The 22537-nt window shown below is 32.7% G+C and overlaps 1 protein-coding gene across 1 annotated transcript in view; it reads left to right on the top strand.

The window, feature by feature from the left end:
• Window positions 1–13448: 13448 nt before the first annotated feature.
• Window positions 13449–22537, top strand: part of LOC114330589 (sorbitol dehydrogenase-like) — a 65225-nt gene continuing 56136 nt past the window's right edge. Inside the window, exons 1-2 of the mRNA XM_028279985.1 lie at window positions 13449–13717; window positions 20345–20546. Coding sequence (XP_028135786.1) covers window positions 13486–13717; window positions 20345–20546 — 434 coding nt within the window. The 5' untranslated portion in view covers window positions 13449–13485. The remainder of the gene's footprint in view (window positions 13718–20344; window positions 20547–22537) is intronic.

Raw genomic sequence — 22537 nt, 5'->3', positions numbered from 1 at the left:
TCTGAATTTTTTGAAGAAAAAAATAGTACGCCACTGAGATATGTCAAACTAAAAATCATTTCTGAATTCGTCCTTCAATTGACTACAAAAAATCTTTCTTGCCTTTTTTTCATATGCGGCGCCGTTTTTATGCAAAAAAATTAAACATCTTAACGTTTACAAAGTATTTGAACTAAGTTTCTATGCATATGGAAACTACCACAAATACTTGGTAAGCGTTAAGATGTTTTATTTTTTTGTATAAAAACGGCGCCTCGTATGAAAAAAAGAAAAGAAAGATTTTTTGTCGTAAATTAAACGAGAAATTCAAAAATGATTTTTACTTTGAAATATCTCAGTGTCCTACTATTTTTTTCTTCAAAAAATTCAGACCATTACCCGTATGCGCGCCAATGTTGTATATAAAATTCTTCTGTTATCTGTAAAAGAGATCATTTTAAACATTTCTTGCAGCTTTGCACCTAGTTGAAATCTTATTAGTAATATTTTCTGTTATTGTTCTAGTTTAGTATTATTGTATTGGATAGTTCTTGATGATGTATTAAGAAATGAAAAATACGCGCCAAGATGTTTTATTTTTCTGCATAAAAACGGTGCATCATATGAAAAAAAAGGCAAAACAATTTTTTTTACATTCATTTGACGTGGAATTTAAAAATAATTTTTAATTTGAAATATCTCAGAGGCGTACTATTTTTTTCTTTAAAAAAATTCAGACCATTGCCCGTAGGCGCGCCAATGATGAATACAAAATTCTAAATTGTAAGTCGAAAAATTCGTAATAACTACCTCCTAAAACTCACCAAATTTCATTTTCATAGCTCAACTGGTCTTAGAGCAATAAATACACACAACGCAAAAGTCTAGGGATATTTTTATAAATAGACGTATTTTTTTATCTGTAATCAACTTCAAAAAAGTAATACAAAATTTGTAGTTTAAATTGTTGTTTAATGTCAAAAACCATAAATTGCAAAAAAAAACAGAAAATTGGAGCAAAAAGACTATATTGCAAATCACCCATGTTTCACATACCACCATAAAATGTCAAAAATACGAAATACAAACTTAAAATAAAATATGGCCACCACGTTGGTTTATCACAGCTCTACATCTACTGTTCATGCTCCGAATCACATTGTTAATGTCTGCTTGAGGTAGTTGTGTCCATTGTTCTCTCAGAAGCTCTTTTAATTGAAACTCATTGTAGATATTGCCCGTAGAGCAATACTATGTGGAGTAATTCTTCGTTGGAGCATGTCCCATACATGCTCAATGGGATTCAAGTCCGATGATTGTGCTGGCCACGGCAATACATCAATATCCTCGTTATCCAACCAGTTTGTTACAACATGCGCAATATGTGGTCGAGCGTTATCATGCATAAAGTAAAAATTTTCTCCAACAGCAGCAGCAAACGGGCGCACAACAGGTTCAAGAATAGTGTCCAAATATTGCTGACTTCTGAGAAAGCCACGTGGGAAAATGAAGTAAGTTCTTCCGTCAATCATGATTCCGCCCCATACCATTAATGTACCACCTCTGTATGCATACACTTCTTGAAAATGTCGTAATCGTTCTCCATTTCCGGGTCGTCTCCAAACTCTTGTCCGACGAGAATCTGGATGAAATCCATATCTAGACTCGTCACCAAACAAAACTGTAGCCCAGTCATTGTCAGTCCAATTCTGAAACTCTTGACACCAGGTTAATATTGCAGCGCGATTGCCTCTAGATAGAGGTGGAGGTCTCAGTGGTCGCCAACTACGAAGATTGGCTTCATGGAGACGATTCCTCACAGTACTGCGGCTAATTGTTACATTATGTGCAAGCTATAATTCATTAACCAGCTCGGGTGCTGTGATTGTTGGCTGCCTTCTGGCATTTAAAATTAAATATCGGTCTTGAGCACCGGTTGTAGAGCGACCACGTCCTGGATGTTGCTCGGCTGGACTCCCAGTGTCTCTAAAAACCGACGCCACAAACGACTTACGACGCTTTGGGAGACACCCTGCTGGTCAGCAACTTGAGTTTGTCGCATACCAGCTTGAAGGAGGCCCACGGCTCTATTCATCTCGTCCAACGTTAAATGTTGTCGTTGCATGGTAAAAAGACAAATTATCTTTAATTCACCTATTAAGCAAGACTGGTATAAAGTGACTTAAATTAAAAATAAACAAAACATAAAAATGTCGATTTTTTTGTCTTTTATAAAAAACATTCTAAAACACGTATTGCTATCAGTTTTACATTTTTTTTTTGATAAGAAGTGAGTGTCTGTATCAACAATTATAGTACATAAAAGCAAATTCATATGGTCATGAAACTTCTGTCATTGGTATTGTTAAATTATTAAAATATCCTTAGACTTTTGCGTTGTGTGTAAATTGGCAGTTTGAAATAAAAATTTCAACACCCCGTATCTCCGAAACTAAGCATTTGCGGACATATGTTTATAGAGCAAACTGGTATTAATTTTTCATGTAGAATTAGCCCTTAAAATTTTTCATACTTATTTACTAACACCCTGTATATCTGTACTTCTGGACTTGTTCCATAGTGTATACTTGTATACTATCAATTTTTTAAGTGTATTTTTATATCTGCTGTTTCTAGCAATCTTTTTGTCCTCTCTGTGTCAGGTGGTGTTTCTACCACGTAGGTATGTCATTATTGGTCACATGACTATTTTGTAATTTCTGCCTTTCGTTCCTCTTCCGATATTTTTATTTCTCATTAAAAAAGTAGGTTCTATTCAATAGTGCAAATACCTACATAAACAATACTTTAAACGTAAAATAAAACCTTTTGTTTTAGAAAAAGGAAGGATAACATATTTTTCTGTTATAAAATTATTAAAATTTTGAAGTACATATTTGATTATATATCTCAAATTATTAATATTGACGCCATTTATTTTGATGCCACATTGAACACTACTCATTGCCTTATTGAAAACGAACTCAGAATAGATGTTCAATATTAGTGGGGACAAAATGCTCTTCGTATTTAAAGCTCTTCAGAAGCGTTACGGCCAATCCTGACGTTTGCACGTTAATGCCAGTAAAGATTTTTAATAATGCGTACGTCTTTATCATCAATACCCACCTGCTGAAAAATGGCAATCACTTCAATGTGTTTTATGCGATTAAAGGCCTTCTCAGAGCCAATAAAACACATATAAATCGGATGTCCGACATCTCTCCAACTTGTGCCCCATATTAATTAACACAATTAACACATTAACTCATTAAAAAAATTAGGTTTTATTCAATAGCTTGAATACCTACACAAACAATACTTTAAACATACAATGAAATCATTGGTCATAAAAAGGAATGATAACATAAATATTTTTTTATTATAAAATTAATAAAATTTTGATGTATTTCAGAAGAAATTATATGTTTTAATTACATATACAGTGATGAACGCGCTACCCACGCAACTAAGTGACGTCAATAACGTCGAGGAAACGTCAGCTTTTGGTTGAATATATACACGTGTTTGAACATTACGTCGTATAAACGTCTTTTGTGGGTGATTTTAAATACGTAAGATTAATGACGTTAAAATACGTTTAAAAACACATTTTCATTTCAGACAGCCCAAGTCTGACGTCACAAAAATGGGAGGAGCTTAACGAGTTAATTCTTATAATCAGTTATTTAGTTATTTATAGTATCATGTCTTATAATGTTTAATGTTGTATATTGACATTTACTCAAAACAATTTCGTTAGCAAGCTTAAATTTTCATAAGAAATTTTTCATTTATTGTTTACGTGCTTTGTGTGGTATTAAAATAAGACTTTTCATTTAGATATTTAGTTGAAAAAACGTGTTAATTAAGAGATTTTTATTCGTTTTTCTCCAGTGAGTTAGTTTAATGCAATAGTTCTTCTTGAAAACGGTTTGAGGTTATGTGTTTTGTTTTGGTGAATATTTTCTGTTAATGAACTAATTATGTGTTATCGAGTTTAATTAAATTCATTTATTAATAAATTATTTATTAGTTTATACGTTGTTTCAGTTTTGACACAGTAAGTACCTATACCTATATAAAAAGTGAAAATTCTATAATGTTGCATCGAGGGTATTGTAATTCTATGCATTTGCTTTTACTTTTGGCCTATAAGCTTTTAAAACAGTTAAATGAAAAATTGCAATACCAACAATGCCCATACGAATAATTATTATTGTGTATTTTTAAAACCATAAAATGACCGACTTTCGACGTTGAAAAAAAGTGACAAACTGACGTAGTTTGATGATAACTATGACGCCTTTTCAACGTTTTGTAAACGTTATTCGCAGCATAGGCCGGTGATAACAACTATGGGCATCACTATTCCCATTATAAACTCAATTCCTCTGCCTAGATGGAAATTTCGTAACGCAAACTGGGATAAGTACCAAGCACAATTGGAGTAAGATATCAGATATATTGAGCCTAAGGTAGAAAACTACGGAAGATTCGCCAAACTTATAATAAGCTGTGCTAAAAAACATGTTCCACGTGGCCTAACCAAATCCTACATCCCATGCTGGACCGAAGAATGCAAAGACCTGTATGATCAATATGAGCAAACCAGAGACCCAGATCTTGGGGAACAACTTCTAGAGTCTCTAAATTCTGCAAGAACTACCAGGTGGAGGGAAACTCTCGAAAACCTTAACTTCACGCATAGCAGTCGCACTGCCTGGAACCTGCTCAGAAAACTGGACACAGGCGCTAGTATCCCAACAACTAACTCTTCATTACCAAATCCAGAAGATATAGCGAAACGCATTGCGCAAATCTCCAAACCAGTCGTAGAAAAGGCTCATAAAAGAGAAGTACGATATCAGCTCAAAAAGATCAAAACTGCATCTAAACAAAGCCTACCCATCATGAGGCAAATAGAGACCGAGGAACTTTTCAACGCTCTAGACTTAATTAAGTGCCGCAAAGCTGCAGGAGTTGACAAAATATATCCTGAGTTCATAAAACACATTGGTCCAAAAACTCGAAAGTGGCTCCTCGACTTCTTCAACCAGATAATGACGACGCAAAAGCTCCCCAAACTATTCAAGCAAAGCAAAGTCATCGCAATCTGTAAACCAGGCAAAGATGTTTCATTGCCCGAGAGTTACAGACCAATCGCCCTTTAAGTGTCTGCTATAAGACCTTTGAGAGGATAATCTACGCGAGACTTTTACACTCTGTAAGCGAAAATATTCCCGTGGAACAAGCTGGATTTATGCCAGGAAGGAACTGCAGTGATCAAGTTCTTTCTCTAACCACATTTATTGAAAATGGCTCCCAAAAGAAAATCAAAACGGCAGTAGCATTCATTGATCTGACTTTTGCTTACGACACGGTTTGGAAAGAAGGACTACTACTAAAATTGTACCAGATGGTACCATGCCAATCATTTAATAAGCTAATAAATCAAATGCAGTGTGACAGATTATTCCAAGTTAGCGTTAATGGGAAAACTAGTAAATACAGAAGTTTACAGAATGGGTTACCCCAAGGATCGGTTCTATCGCCGCTCCTGTTTAACATTTACACCTCAGACGCTCCCACTACAATCTCACGCAAGTTTATTTATGCAGATGACATGGCTTTAGGCATACAAGAAAGAAACATCGAGAACGCCCAAGCTATCCTAGAAAGCGACTTACGTACTATTAACATATATTTTAAAAAATGGGGCCTTCAGCCAAATCCCACAAAAACAGAAGTTACTGCCTTCCATCTAAATAACCGGGAAGTGAACTACAGACTAAACATAGAAAGCGAAGGGGTTACCCTAAAACACAACCCAAATCCAAAATATCTCGGTGTAACACTGGATCGTACTCTAACTTTCAAGGAACTCTTATATAAAACTGCAGCTAAAGTAAAAACTCGCAATAATATCATTCACAAGCTTGCAAACACCTCTTGGGGAGCCAATGCAGACACAATCAGGACAAGCGCTCTTGCATTAGTCTATTCATCAGCCGAATATTGTGCTCCAGTCTGGCTAAATAGTCACCATACTAAAGTCCTAGACACACAACTAAATCAGACAATGAGGTATATTACGGGGACCATAAAAAGCACACCAACTCAGTGGCTTCCAGTTCTAAGCAACATTGCACCAACCAAAACACGTCGGTTAGCTGCCCTTAAATCACAATATCAGAAATGTCAAAAGAATCCCTCATTGCCAATAAATACCGACATAGATCAGTTAAACCAGGGCCAATTGCGGCTGAGATCTCGAAACCCGCCAACAAGGACAGCAAAAAATCTTCCAAACAATTTCACAATCGATGAGCATTGGATAAGCGAATGGAACGAAGAAGTGAACAATGCACACCTAATAGGAAATCCCACAGTCAAACTCAGCGGTTTCTCTCTTCCGCGCCGAGAATGGTGTAATCTGAACCGAATCAGGGCAGGTCATGGAGTGTGCAATAAATCACTTAACCAATGGGGCATCGCAGACAGCCCGCTATGTGACAAATGCAATGCTGCTGAACAAACAGTCCACCACATTACACAAGAATGTCCAGCCACACGATTCGAAGGAAGCTTAATCGAAATCCACGAACTAACTCCTGAGGCATTGGAATGGCTCCACAGTAGCAATATCCGCCTTTAATGTTTTCATTTATATTCTTACAATCTATTGTATGTTTTAGAAATGTGTAAAGTTCATACGAATATATATATACCTCTGTAGTTGTCACATTGGAGCTGGTCGCCTTTTTATATAACCGGCATATCACATCTTGAGACCTTTCACAGAGCATGGTCTCATTTTGTAAGACAAGAAGTAACATTTTACGCAGTGTCTGTAACAGGGCGTCTCGCGTCTCTACCATTCTTATATATCTCACTGAAAATTTGTTCAGTTGCTTCTGATTCATTATTTTAAAGCTTTTTAATGACAAGGGAAACCTGCTTAATTGGTGGTGATCTGTAGTTTGGGTTGAATAGATATCGTGTCAATCAGAGAAATAAATCATGTCGATCTGCTAGGCTATTTGCTGTTTCGATTTGATGGCCATTAAATTTTGTGTCTATAAATTCAAACCAGTTATTCAAGATGGAGGCCAAATTATTTAGGATACTTTTCTCTACAACCGTATAGTTTCCTGTTCTTGAAGAGAAGTATCCATTTTCTTAAATGTGGTCTCGAGGTAACAAAGTACAAAAACTCAAAGAAGTACCACAAAGTTTTAAATTAAAAGGTCATAAAAGGACGCGTTTCGGCTCAGCACGAGCCATCATCAGCTTAAGATCAGTGTTGCCAATCGCATTTCTCTAGATTATCCGATAATCGCTCGAAAAATATCCGATTTGTCACGAAAAGGTACGCTAGGTGAAAAATTATTCTGTTATTAAAATCAATGTTGCCAATGTTATTCTTTTAGTCCCTTTAACAACCATCAATAAATAACAAAATCCGTTGTTCGTACGCCAATCAGTTGATTATAATCAATTATCATTATGATAATTACCATAATTGATTGATTAATTAATTATTAATTATCAATTAATGTAAAAATTATTAAGATAATTGATTAATTAATCTAATCTCATAATTGTAATCAATTATGTTTTCAGCAACCCAATCAAAGTTGACATTGACAGTAATTAAATATTTGATAATGATCAATTGATTCCATTTCTGATTAGCGTTCGAACAACCGCAACCGGCCCTTTAATCTACTGGATTCTCTATTTCAAAGTTTAAACATTTTCGTTTATAGATGAAAATCTCGTATCCTAGCTGATTATTACCTAATTCATGTATGTAAATACTATTTACTTACTATTATTATATTATTCGTACTTTGTATTATCGTAAGTGTTAAATTCTAAATAAATAAATAAATCTAAATATTTCATTATTTGGATGGTTATATTAATTTATTATAATTATTTAAGTAAAAAAAAAACACTTTGAAATATTATTTTATAAAAACGTAATAACTACCTAAAACTAGGTACTGGAAAAATAAATAATAAATAAATCAATACAAAATAAACTACAGCTAAATTAATAGCATAGGCGCAAAATTTCTGGTCAATGCTTTTAAAATGCATTATTTTTTCGAGTACTGAGACAGCTAAGTATTATTTAAAAATTTAAACGCAGAATGAAAGAATACAATATGACCGAGGGCCGAAAGTATCTGAAGACTTCTATAATTTTTATTCTAATATGTTACAGGGGTAAAAGGAAAAGAGAATATTGAGTGTGATTTTTAATTTCAAATATCTCATTCAAAAGAAACATTTTGTTTATTCTAAGGGACTTTCAGCCCTCGATAATAATGTAATCTTTCATTCTGCGTTCAAATTTTTCAAAAATATTGATTAGTTTTCTCAGGATTCGAAAAAAAATGAATAATTTTAAAGATTATTGGTCCGAAATTTTGCGCCTACGCTCTTTTAACCACTAAAGATTTATTACAACTAAAACAATAGAAATGAATTTGACAGTCTTGTAGTTATTAAGGTATCAAAGTTATTATCCATAATACCCGTGGTGCGTTCAACGTTAATGCCCGAATAAATAATTTTTATAGGCAAAAAATTTGAAGGATTTTTGAGTTAATTAGTAGATATCTAGATATTACTAGTTTCAAATAAGTATATTTTTCTACAACCACTATTCCAAATGCATTTTTCTGCACAATTTTATGTTAACAAAATTAATATTTTCTCACAGAATAACTGACAGTAGTGTGCAGAAAAGTGACGTTTCTGTGCCGGAAAGTTCTTTTCTGCATAGTACCATTACATTCCTCAAAAAAAATCATAAATATAATTAGGTATAATATTAGCTTCTAATAACACAAAAATATACTGGGTGATTCATTAAAACTAAAGATCATGGACTATGCTAGACTTTCGTGACGCACCCTGTATATTTAAATCTATGTTTATAAAGCGCCCATTTGAATTTAAAAGTTATCGAGTCACATCATTTTTTAATAATTTTCTAAAATAAGTACACAAACAATTTTATTCCATAAGTAGTTTCCATACTTTCTAATTTCAAAATTTCACCCTGTATTATTGTTAATTATATTTCGTTAAAATTGGTTGTTAAGCAGCTTTTAAAAAAATAAAAATATATAGGGTGTTCCAATAAAAATAAAACATACGGACTCTGCCAGGCTTGCGTCAATCACCCTGTAGATTTAAATTTATATTTAAAAAATGCACATTTATATATATTAAAATCGACGGGTCCCAGCGCTTTTAAATTCTTTAAAACAAGGACACCAATAATTTTATTCAATAAGTGCCTTTCACACTGTTTTTGAAATTTGAATTGGATTAGTATGCCTTAAGTGGATGCACTTGTGCATTTAAATTCTAAACAAAAGAATCGGGAAATGTCCCCTTTGTCAAAAGATGAAAAGTATCGGATGTCACTAACATTCATCCAGTATAGGCTATTTATAAAAATTTGGGTGGAACCAAACAAAATTAATGTGTTGTTGGTGTTGGGAATATATGGATGAGAAAGTTTTAGTCGATGGTAGATACACTGAAAAATATCCGCAAATATCCGATTTATTTAAAGGTATGAAGAAGATACGACAACTCTCCAAAAGGTACGCAAATCGGATAATTATCCGCCGATTGGCAACACTGCTTAAGATACAGGAACATAAACAACAAAGGACTGACCAGAAACAGGAAGGAGGAAGAATCAACTTGTTTACATTATACCTATAATTCTACAAACTTCATTATTAGGTGTTAAGCTATTTTTAGCATTTTGTTACAATTTGACTGTAAAAATTGTGTAAAACTTCTACATGTGGAGGAAGCATCTTGTGGACTGATGTCCGCAAGTTCTATCTATCTACGGAAATCTCTAAACAAAAGTGGAAGATTTTGTGAATTAAAAAAAATCCATGAAACAATATGGAGAAATAAAAATATTGGGAAATAAATGAAAGGCAGAATTTGCAAAACAGTCATCAGACCAGTAATGGATGGCATACTCGCTAGAAACACGACTTGATACAGAGAGGACAAAAAGAACACTAGAAACAGCTGAGATGAAAACCCTTAGAAATACAGACGGTACGACAATGTGGGACAGAGCTAGAAGTACAGATATACAACGGTGATGCAAGGTGGACAACATTAATAACTGGGAAAGAAACATAAGAGTAGAATGGAATGACCATATAAGCCGAATGACAACAAACAGAGTAGTAAGGACGGCGAGAGACGGTTCCACAATATAGTCTAGGCGCCAGAGGGGTCACCGTGTCCTTTTCAATTCTGATGGACAAACTCAACGGTTTCTTATGGATTTTTGGCTGCTGATTACGAATTTCAAGGGTGGATTTTGATCCGAGTGGTCAAAAAATTGTTATAAACAATTTAATTGTTTATAAATTGTTTATAAGACTCTGGCTCATAAACTAAAAGAGATAAAAAAAATGTTTCAAATAAAATTTGTTCCTTAATAAAAAACGAAGAAAAAAATGTTTATTAATCTTAAATCCAACAATTATAACTCAAGATATTGTAAAATTAGTGCACAATGCAAATTGAAAATTGAAAAATAAGGATTCTACGCATGAAAATGAGATTTAGAAAGTCTCATTTTAAAGCTTAATTAATGGGCTTCCAAACATAGTTTGTTAAATTACTTTATCTTCATTTGTTTTAAAGTTATACACGTTTGAAATTATAATTTTCTTAAAAAAATTGTACATTAATTTGTTTATAAGGGTTTCAAACAAATTTGAGCTATAAACATTTATAGTTTAATTAACAATAATGATAGAAGAACTCAAAAGGAACATTTTGAGCTTAGAAAATATTCGTTTGTTTTTGGCCAAGATATCGATATTTTAATTGCGCAAGCTCTGAGGCGCAAGATCGGCTCACAGCGTAAAGTTGTTCTGAAGCTATTTCCTTATGGAATTAATTATTCTAAATGGGAAATAAGCCGTAATTTAACTAAAAAATGATTTTATTAACGTTTCCACGTCCAAATCAGACGTCGTTGTCAAAATACAAAATATTAGTAAATTAAACAAAAATGTTGCTTAGAAAAACATTCTTCTAATAATTTAATTTAATCTGACTCAAAAGACTTTAAAATGATATTGCCAATATTTATGAGTTGCGTTCCTGGGACGACTTTACTAAAAGAGAGCTCATTAAATCTTTAATGAAAAATTTGATTTAGGGTTGGTTTCATGTAATCGAATAAACTATCTTTCAGTAAAGCCGTCCCAGGAACGCCACTTGCAAATGTTGGCAATATCAGTTTAAACTACTTTAAAATTTGTATATCTGAATTCAGTCAGATTAAATTAAATTATTAGAAGAAATTTTTTAATAAGCAACAACATTTTTGTTTATTTATTATTTTTTTTATTTTGACAACGATGTCCAATTTGGACGTCAAAACGTTAATAAAATAATTTTTTAGTTAAATTGTGGCTTATTTTCCATTTAGAATAATTAATGCCACAATGAAGTAGCTTCATAACAACTTTACGCTGTGAGTCGGTCTTGTGCCTCAGAGCTTGCGCTATTAAAGTATCGATATCTTGCCCAAAAATAAAGTTAAGAACATTTTCGTAAGCTCAAAATGTTCGTTTTGAGTTCTTCTATCATTATTGTTAATTAAAGTATAAATGTTTATAGCTCAAATTCGCTTGAAACCCTTATAAACAAATTAATGTATAATTTTTTTAAAGAAAATTATAACTTCAAAGGGGTATAACTTTAAAAAAATAAAGATAAAGCAATTTAATAAACTTTGTTTGGAAGAATATTAATTGACCTTTAAAATAAGATCTTCAAAGGCTCATTTGCTTGCGCAAAAGCCGAGTTACGATCGATAAAGCTTCGAAAAATACTTATTTTGCAATTTTCAATTTGCATTGTGCACTAATTTTACAATATTTTCAGTTCTAACTGTTGGATTTAAGTTTAGTAAACGTTTTTTCTTCGTTTTTTATTACGGAACAAATTTTATTTGAAACATTTTTTCATCTCTTTTAGTTTATGAGTCAGAGCCTTATAAACAATTTATAAACAATTAAATTGTTTATAACAATTTGTTGACCACTCGGATCGAAATCCATCCTCGAAATTTGTAATCAGCAGCTAAAAATCGATAAGAAACCGCTGAGTTTTTCCATCGGAATTGAAAAGGACACGGTGACCTCTATTTGGCGCCTAGACTAATAGGAACTATACTAACTTTTTTTAATTGTATAAAGTGCCATACCGTATCACATGCTAGCAAATAAAATAATAATTAATCAATATTTGAATTTCCATTTATGCCTTCTTAATCAACAACACTTTTTCATTTATTAAAAGCATACATATTTAGGTCTATAAAGAACTGTATTTAACAATCGATTGCCAGTACACGTTTTAAGAGTAAAGGCGCAAATATTTTACGGCTATTACGGCTTTTTCTGTCTTTACAAGGCACTTACGTGTAGAAAAATTATCACTGGTATGGATATGTAAACATTACTTGACAATGCCATGAATAACTTTAAAAAGAGATGGCTTTCAAATGTTCTTGGATAACTGTTCTTGCTTAAATTATTAATTCAGATAATTATTATGATAATTTTTTCACTATGTATTCAGTGCTTGTAATAATTTATATACTGTACAACAAAAACCAATACTTAATCGAGAAAAGAAGAAAAGTGATAACGTGATTTTTTAATAATACATTGTTAGTATGGAACGCTTAAAACTTTGAACATCTGTAACAACAAACTACTTGAATCACAGAATATATCCTGGTGTATTATCTGCTTGGAGCTTCCATAAATAATAAGCAATAAATATATTTTTATTAAGTTCACGTCTTAAATCAATGATTTATCAAATACACTATCAATATTATTTAATCAACAACTCAAAATATTCCCAATGCCATGTCAAATATTTAAAATTGTCACTGTCTTGTCACCATATTCTATTTAACTCAGTGCGTTTTATGATAAAGATAGCGAATGTTCTATTTGGAAAAATCACCACGAACATGGTGTTAATTTTTTTCGAATCCTGAAAAAACTAATAAATATTTAAAAAAAATTTAAACGTAGAATGAGAGACTAAATTATTATCGAGGGATGAAAGTCCCTTAGAATAAATAAAAAGTTTCTTTTGAATGAGATATTTGAAATTTAAAACACACTACATTTTCTCTTAGTTTTTCACTCCTGTAACTTATTAAAATAAACATTATAGAAGTTTTCAGGGACTTTCGGCTCTCGGTAAGAACGTAATCTTTCATTCTGCGTTTAAATTTTTTAAAAATACTTATTAGTTTTCTCAGGATTCGAACAAAATGAATCCCATTTAAATAACATTGGAGCCGCTACTATGTACCGATCCCCTTAAACGTATCGATCAATATTTCGTTAACATCAACGATCAAAATAATGAAGCTGTCACCTTAAAACTTTATCAAAATTTAAAATGTCATCCACTTTATTTCGTTTAATGCGCTCAATAACATTGAAACTTCATAACATTTCCATTACTCGGGTTCTAAGAAACTCCAGCAAAAATACATGCGATGAAGGTAATAAGACCAAGAACAATAAAAATTTATCGGTAGTTTTAAGGAAAGCCAATGAAATTAAACTGGAAGAAAGGCCTGTTCCCGTCCCAAATGATAATCAAGTTTTACTCCAAATGGAAGTTGTAGGTTAGTGTGATTTTATTAGTTCTCTCTTTATTTATATCTCTCCAATTGATTTTAGAGTATTGTAGGAGGTTAATAACCTAACAATGTTTTTTATTTGGAAATACCTTGCAGAATTTCACTATTACAATCTGGTCAAGCATGAACAATAATCAACTTATCTTTAATTTATATTATTCAAGCTGTTATACTGCATAATATGATATACAGGGTGTTTCATTGGGAAAGTAACATACGTTAACTGTAGAAAGAGGACACTTAGGCGGTCTCAAAAATATCATACTTAATGGGTCTTACTCCATTAATAACAAAGATACTGGGTGTTTTATCTATTTTGCCATTTTCTTAATTGGTTCACAACTTTTTAACCACACTGTATATGTATTTTATATTTAGCACGCAAATATCTTTTAGGGTGTACAATAAATTAATTTATTTACAATTGTAAAAAATTCAGGTCCGGATTAAAAAATATTGGAAAAATATTCCGACCTCAAAACAACACCATGTACATTAAATTTTTTTAAAATGGATTTTTCAGTTGAAAAGAGGATAAAAAACTAAATTCAGTGGTGTACTTTTAACTTTCGGCAAAATGATTTTTCTGATGAAATTTTGAATTTGAATTCTGAAATTAAGTGAATTGCGAGAGCTCTAAGAAGAAAAAAATTGAAATACAACTTACAACTTGTCAAACACACTGTATATTGATTTTATATATAACACCCGAATATTCTTGTAGGTGTCCAATCAATTAATTTATTTACAATTATAAAAAATCCAGGTCCGGATTAAAAAATATTGTGTAAATGTTCCGACCCAAAAAAACACCTTGTATATTAAATTTTTTTAAAATGGATTTTGCATTTGAAAAAGGATGAAAAACAAAATGAGTGGTACACTTTGAATTTTCGGCAAAATGATTTTTCTGGTAAAATTTTGAATTTGAATTCTGAAATTATGTCAATTGCGAGAGCTCTAAGTAGAAAAAATTAAAATACGACTTAATTTTAATTAATACCATTATTTAATCTAAATTGGTAAAATTTTAATATTTTAGTGTTTTTTAATATGTGTGAAAACTAGTTTTTGGCGAATATGCATCTTTAAATAATAAATAAAGAGTCAATAAAGAATACATCACTTTAATCAACAAAATAGCTAAAAATTATAACAAAACAGCGAAAATTTGCAGCATAATAACTATTCAAAACTAAACTACGTATTCAAAATTACCACCATCAAAAATTATTTTTTTTTATACGTAGGTACGGTAAATTTTTGTGGTTAGATACCTAGTGTCATGTGTACTGTGTGTGTTGAGTAAGTGTCTTGTTACTTTGCAAAGGCAACGTCATTGTCTTTGCAAAGATACGCTAATTGTATCCGAACGTCTGCGGTCCCTCCGGTGAGTACCGATCTCACAAGGACAGAAACGCTTTTCATTTATTAATTTATAATAAACGAAAAATTTCTGACCCTGGTGAGATTCGAACTCACGACCATTCGGACCTTTCGATCCAAAGATAGGCGCTCTTACCACTGAGCCACAGAGGGGTCATCAAAAATTATTGTTATGTGTGCAAATGTTAATATTTTACCAATTTAGATTAAATAATGGTATTAATTAAAATTAAGTCATATTTTAATTTATTTTACTTTGAGCTTCGCAATTCACATAATTTCAGAATTCAAATTCAAAATTTTATCAGAAAAATAATTTTGCCGAAAATTCAAAGTATACCACTGATTTTGTTTTTCACCCTCTTTTCAAATGCAAAATCCATTTAAAAAAAATATAATATAAAAGGTGTTTTTTTGGGTCGGAACATTTATACAATATTTTTTAATCCGGACCTGGATTTTTTATAATTGTAAATAAATTAATTGACTGGTCACCTAAAAGAATATTCGCGTGTTAAAAATAAAATCAATATGCAGTGTGGTTGACAAGTTGTAAGCTATATTTCAATTTTTTTCTACTTAGAGCTATTTTTTTGCTAAGCTTAGAGCTTAGCAAATAATTTCTACTTCTATAAAACCTACTAAACAACATCTATCAAAACAACAAAATGGAAGTCAGAATAGATGGACAACTTACAGAACCTATAGATATAGGCAGTGGAATAAGACAGGGAGAGTCATTGTCATTAAGTCCTATGTTCTTCAATTTAATCATGGATGAAATCATCAAAAACGTCAACAAAGGGATATAGAATGGGAAACAAAGAAGTAAAAATACTATGCTACGCAAACGACGCAATATTGATAACTAAAGATGAAGATAGTCTGCAAAGATTAGTCCACAGATTTAACGTAAGAGCAAAGGAATTCAATAAGGCAATTTCATCTCACAAAACCAAAACAATAGTAATCAGTAAAGAATCGATCAAATATAAAATTGAAATTGATGGTATCAGTATTGAACAAGTAAAGTAGTGGAAGTAAAATACCTTGGAATTACATTGTCAAGTTACGGAGACCTGGACAAAGAAGTGAGAAATTAAGTACAAAAGCAAATGGACTGGCAGGATGCCTTAATAACACTATACGGGAAACCGACAAATTAACACTGAGATGAAGTCAAGAATTTATAAAGCCAGTGTAATACCAATAATGACATATGCATCAGAAACAAGACCCGATACAGCCACAATACAAAGACAACTGGAAACGGCAGAGATGAGACTACTGAGAAGAATTACAGGAAATACAGTGAGAGATCGAAAGAGGAGTGAAGATATCAGAAGACAATGTAACGTACAGTGTATAAACGAATGGATACTAAATAGAAAAAAAGAATGGAACAACCACATATAACCAGAATGGGAGAGACACGTGTGGTCCAAATAATAAGAGATAAATGACCAATCGGTAGAAGTATCGGCCGACCGCTCAAAAGATGGAGTGACAACCTTCCATAGAGCTATCAATCCGCCAATGATCAAGCAGAATTGCTTATAAAGAGGAATAAGGAGAAGAAGATAAAACTACCAATTAACTGTCCCGCGCAAATTCCCCTGAAATCTTTGTTAGTAAATATTCAAAAGGTGGTTTGTGGTTTTGTATACCTATTTACTTCTAGAAATTTGGAAGTTGTTCCCCGCTATCTCCTTTGTCTTGGCTTGGCATTACAATTATAATTTTAATATAATACAAGTAGTCAGTGTCTAATTGTAAGCCATCTTAGATGGACGTATGATGGAAGCGATACCCTGACATTTTGCTGATATTTCATAAGCAACTGGAATACCTTTAATTCAAACAGTTCCAAATTTTTAATTCTTTTACTTGTAAAGTTAATATGGGTCGACTTGGTTTCAGTTTCAATTTCGTTCGCCATTTTGTGGTCCCTTTTCTTCGTGTGTCGCATACCTTAACGATAGAGGCGATCATCACGGACCATTTTATTCTGTTTGCAGATGTTCTGAAAAATTGTATTGTTGTTTTTACATCCTTGTCTTTAAAATTTTCAACAGGACGTGCGTCGTCTCCCCTTTTTCCTTCCTTTCATAAATTTCAGTTTTTAGTACCTCTTCTTCTTCTTCTTTATGTGCCATCTCCGCGACGAAGGTTGGCAATAACTTTTGACACTACAGCCCGAAAGAGTTCAGTTGAGCTGCATCCAAACCATTCTTTAAAATTTCTCAGCCAGGATATTTTTCTCCTACCTATGTTGCGCCTTCCTTGTATCTTTCCCTATATAATTAGTTTTAGGAGTTCATATCTGTCACCACGTGTTATATAACCCAATTATTGAAGTTTCCTTATTTTGATAGTACCTCAGGTATTTGATTCCTGCATTTAATTTGCTAGTTTGCTCTTGTATTATTTCTTGCTGAAGGATTAATCGATTTCTTTTGATCTGTCTTTTATTTCTCAATTTGTGTATGTCAATGTTTTTAAACATCGAAAAAGTACACCGTTATGAAAGAAATTTTCAAAAATTAAATTATGTAGTTTTCCACCCCTATTTTATTAAAATCAGTTTAAAAACGTCACTTTAAAAGCACACGTGAAAGTAAAATATAGTTGAATCAGTTGTTTGACAAACAACACAAACAATTTTTACTGAAATTGAGATTTTAATAAGCGTTCTATATGCAGACGATATGTTTATATACCAGCCATAAATCTTCGAAGAGTGTGTTACACATAAAACTTAGCTTTAGCAATGTAGACAAGTATATAAAAAAATTGGTTTTATATAATATCACCAGAAAAATATAAATTTTATATTTCACAAGGTGTATGCAGGGCATCAACAACAGATGCAATTTTCATTGTAAAGCAACTGATGGAAAAATACAGGAATAAAGAGACCAACGCTCATATGGTATTCATTGATCTTGAGAAAGGATATGATAGAGTTACTCGAGAGGTTCTGTGGTGAGCACTCAATAAGAAAGGAGTCCCTGGCGAATTAGTAAAGATTGTGAGAGATATGTATGAGGGACTAATGACTAGTGTTAGGACAGGTGTGGGAGAGACTGATAAATTTCAGGTGAAAGTAGGACTGCACCAAGGCTCGGTGCTTAGTCCTTATTTATTTATTCACATTAGTTTTGGACCAGATAACAGCGAAACTACAGGGTAGCATTCCATGGTGCCTAATGTATGCTGATGTTGTAGTGTTAATAGGAAATAGTGAAAGAGATTTAGAACAAAATCTGGAACAGTGGAGACAAGCTCTAGACAAGGTTTAAAACTTAGTAGGACAAAAACAGAGTATTTGGAATGTTCATTTAAAGATGGAGTTAAGACAAATAAAATGGTATCTTTGGATGGTGAAATGATTGTGAAAAGCAATAGTTTTAAGTACCTAGGATCGGTATTACAGAGTAATGGAAAAATAGATGGAGATGCATGCAGTAGAGTTAGGGCTGGATGGATGAAGTGGAAAGAAGCGAGTGGTGTGTTGTGTGACAGAAAAATTCCAATGAAGCTGAAGGGAAAATTCTATAAAACAGCCATAAGACCGGCTATGATGTGCGGAACTGAATGTTGGGCAGTGAAAAAGAAAGAGAAACAATGAATGCATGTGGCGGAAATGAGAATGCTTAGATAGATGAGTGGAGTGACAAAGAAGGATAAAATTAGAAATGAGTATATTAGAGGAAGTCTAGATGTGGCATCAATTGATGCCAAAATGAGAGAGCATAGGTTAAGATGGTTTGGTCATGTTCAACGTCGAGACGTTAATCACCCAGTACGAAGAATAGCTGAAGTGCAGATTCCTGGAAGGATTAGGAGAGGAAGACCAAAGAAGACTTGGGGGAGACGATAAGGCAGGACATGCTGGTAAAAGGGATTAACATTGATATGAGCCAAGATAGAATTGTGTGGAGAAATGCAATTAGGGAAGCCGACCCCGCATAGGGATAAGGCAAAGAGAATGATGAAGGCGTAGCCAAAAAATCACAGGAAAATGCTGAAATTCTCCAAAAGCGACGTCCAGCTACTCCGAAATTTTAACTGACTGCGTGACTGCTTAAAATTATAACTGCAATGCTTAGCCAATGCCAGAGGGTTGGGAGGGGGGCAGCTTCGAAATTTCTATTAGGTAGGTAAAACCACACCTTTTGAATTTTTGCTACCCAGGATTTCCTGGGTACAAGTTTTTGGTGGGTAAAAACATCTTTTGAATGCATTATACCCAGGATTTCTTGGGAATTTGCTCGGGAAAGTTACTCGGCATGTTTTTTGAAAATAGAAATTATTTTGTGGCCAGTGGCGTAGCAACACTTGGATAAAGATCTTCTTCTTCTTTTAGTGGCTATTCGTTTCGAATATTGGCGATCATTCTGGCTATAATTATTTTATTAACTGATGCTTTAAATAGATTAGTTATTGTGGAGAACCATTTCCTCAGGTTCTTTAACCATGATATTCTTCTTCTCCCAATTCCTCGCTTTCCGAATACTTTACCTTGAAGGATTACCTTCAATAATCTGTATTTAGTGCCGTTTCTCATTATGTGTCCGAGATATTCTAACTTTCTTCTTTTAATGGTATACATCACCTCTCTTTCTTTGCCCACTCTTCGCAATACGGTCTCGTTGGTTATCTTGTCCGTCCATGATATCCTTAGGATTCGCCTGTATAGCCACATCTCGAATGCTTCAAGTTTTTTCTCCATTGCTTCAGTGAGTGTCTAGTATTCAACTCCGTAATACAATATTAAGAAGATAATATAACATCGTAGGTAGGAGCCATATTTTTATCTCCAGATTAAGGTTGTGGCTTTTAAAGAGCTTTACCATGTTATTGAATGCACTCCTAGCCTTCTCTATTCTACATTTTATTTCTTGTGAGTGATCCCATTGTTCGTTTACTATTGTTCCAAGATAGGTATACTGTTTCATTAGGTCCACTGGTGTATTATTGATAAGTAGTTGGGCGTCTCTAATTTTATTTTTGCTGATGATCATAAATTTAGTTTTTGATATAGTTACTTGAAGCCCAAATCTTTCAGTTACTTCATTTATTTTGTTTATTAGTTGCTGTAAACTGTTCAAACTGTCTGCAAAAATAACGATGTCGTCTGCATGGCGGATGTTGTTTGAAGATCTTACAAAAATTTATCCAGTCTTTTACAGAAACTAATTAAAAATAAACCTTTTTTTTCAGGCATTTGTGGTTATGATGTACATTACTGGCTAAAGAGTAAAGTTGGCCCATTTACTTTAAAGAATCCTATTGTACTTGGACACGAAAGCTCTGGAAGCATTTTAAAATGTGGTTCTAATGTTAAATCTTTAAAGCCAGGCGACAGAGTTGCTATAGAGCCTGGAGTACCATGTCGTACTTGTGAATTCTGCAAGACTGGAAGGTAACAACAATTTTTGTATCTTGTTTTATTGGATTCGTTTTATGAAATTCGTTTTATTGGAAAAAAACGACTAATGTCTTATAAAAGGTATATATATATATATATATATATATATATATATATATATATATATATATATATATATATATATATATATATATATATATATTTTAAATCCCTCAGAAGGGCTACCTCATAGAACTAGTTTTTGATTGGATGACCAATCATCATCAGTAATTACGTGATCTAACTTGCTAACCACCAAAATAAGTTTTTGTAGTGAAAAACTAACGAGTTGGTAAGTCTTAAATTGTTCTTCTAAGTCGTTCAAACCTTCTATAAAAACATTTTTCTATTGTTAAAGAGTTAACCTGCTAAGCGGGATGTTACCTCTTTCACCAACTCAAAATACCGAAGGTTAGTGTCTACATGTATTTTTGTCGGGTTTGTTGACTATTCATTTATCAGAAACCAGTTCAACTAATGATCCATTTTTTATTCACTTTGAAATGATAGACATTGGTTTATATAGAGTGAGTTTGTAATTTGGAATATATCCAATAGCTGTAATACTAATTGTGTTTTTGAAAAATTCTCAGACCTGTCGATTAGTATTAGACCTGGATCCCGCGCAAGAAAAAAAAGTTGATTAATAGCAAGCTGAAAATTTGTTAATAGCTTAACGGTGTCTAGTCGGACAAACATTGATGCACGGGAACATTGAAACAGGGGAAATTTTAACGGTGGAGCATGATAAACGTGTCGTCCTGACAAGTTTATGATGGTTAAAAATAGCAAGTTGTTTTTAAGTTTATTCAATAGCCAACGTTATATAATATATGAAAAAATGTTTGTCCGACAAAAAGGTTGGGCATTTTAACGAGTCCGGCACGTAGAACATGTCACATCACAGGAACTATGTTGGTAATGAATAACAGTCTGATTTTTGCATGAGAGTTTAATGAAAGGTTAAAAAAGCAATTGGAAGTTCTGTCGGACAAAATGAATGGGAAATTTTCCTAGTCGGACATTCTAAACATGTAAGATATAGACAAAAATGTTGGTGATAAATAGCAAGCTAATTTTGATTTGTTTATGTACAAATTATATTTTGTAACGCAAAAAGTTATATGTCGGACAAAAAGTTTGGGCAAATCGAAGGAAATAAATAAAAAAACATTTTTTCAGAATGACTTAGTCACATATTGATAAAGCTATTTTAGTTGTATATTCTTATTTATATTCACATATTTGCATGTGCCTATACATATATATACATGCACACTCCAAAAACAGTGAGGTATAAGTATCAATGCATGTATATACAGTTGGAAAAATGAAAGAATACCCATGAACGAACATATAAAACACGCTGTATTTTCCTGTCATTGTGTCACAAGGAAAATTGCCCAGCGCAAGTACATGTAATAATAATTATTACATATACTTGCACTGGCCAATTTTTTGTGTGACACAGTGACAGGAAAATACAGCGTGTTTTATTCGCGGTGTGCAAGTATTTGGAAGGGAATTGAGAAACGATCGTGCGCGAATAGCGGAGAAATATTGCAACTTTCTTAAATAATTCATATTGTCAAATTGACGTACATTTCTTATCTACTGTCATTGAAGAATAAAAATTATATCTTGCTCCACAATATTGATATGATATGCAATTATGATATAAAGGTAAAATTAATTAATTGTATTTTGCTTGCAGTACTGCATTTTAATAACTAATTTGATTTACTACATACAATTTTTTATGTTTGAATAACATAGCCTGAATCTTATTTTTTCTTCTTATTATTTTTTTGGACTATGGCCTTGACAATTATACAGTAACCAGGACTAATATAATTGGTCAATATAATTAAAAGTGCGAATAATATTGCAGAGCATAGAAATAGATGTCGCTTTGCCGAACTTGCACGGTTCCAATATGTTCGTTCATGGGTATTCTTTCATTTTTCCTACTGTATTGCAAAACA

This window comes from Diabrotica virgifera, chromosome 9, assembly GCF_917563875.1.
Source record: "Diabrotica virgifera virgifera chromosome 9, PGI_DIABVI_V3a".
NCBI classification, from domain to species: Eukaryota; Metazoa; Arthropoda; class Insecta; order Coleoptera; family Chrysomelidae; genus Diabrotica; species Diabrotica virgifera.
The sequence above is the reverse complement of the archived record's forward strand: the minus strand, read 5'-3'. Positions and strand labels throughout refer to the sequence as shown.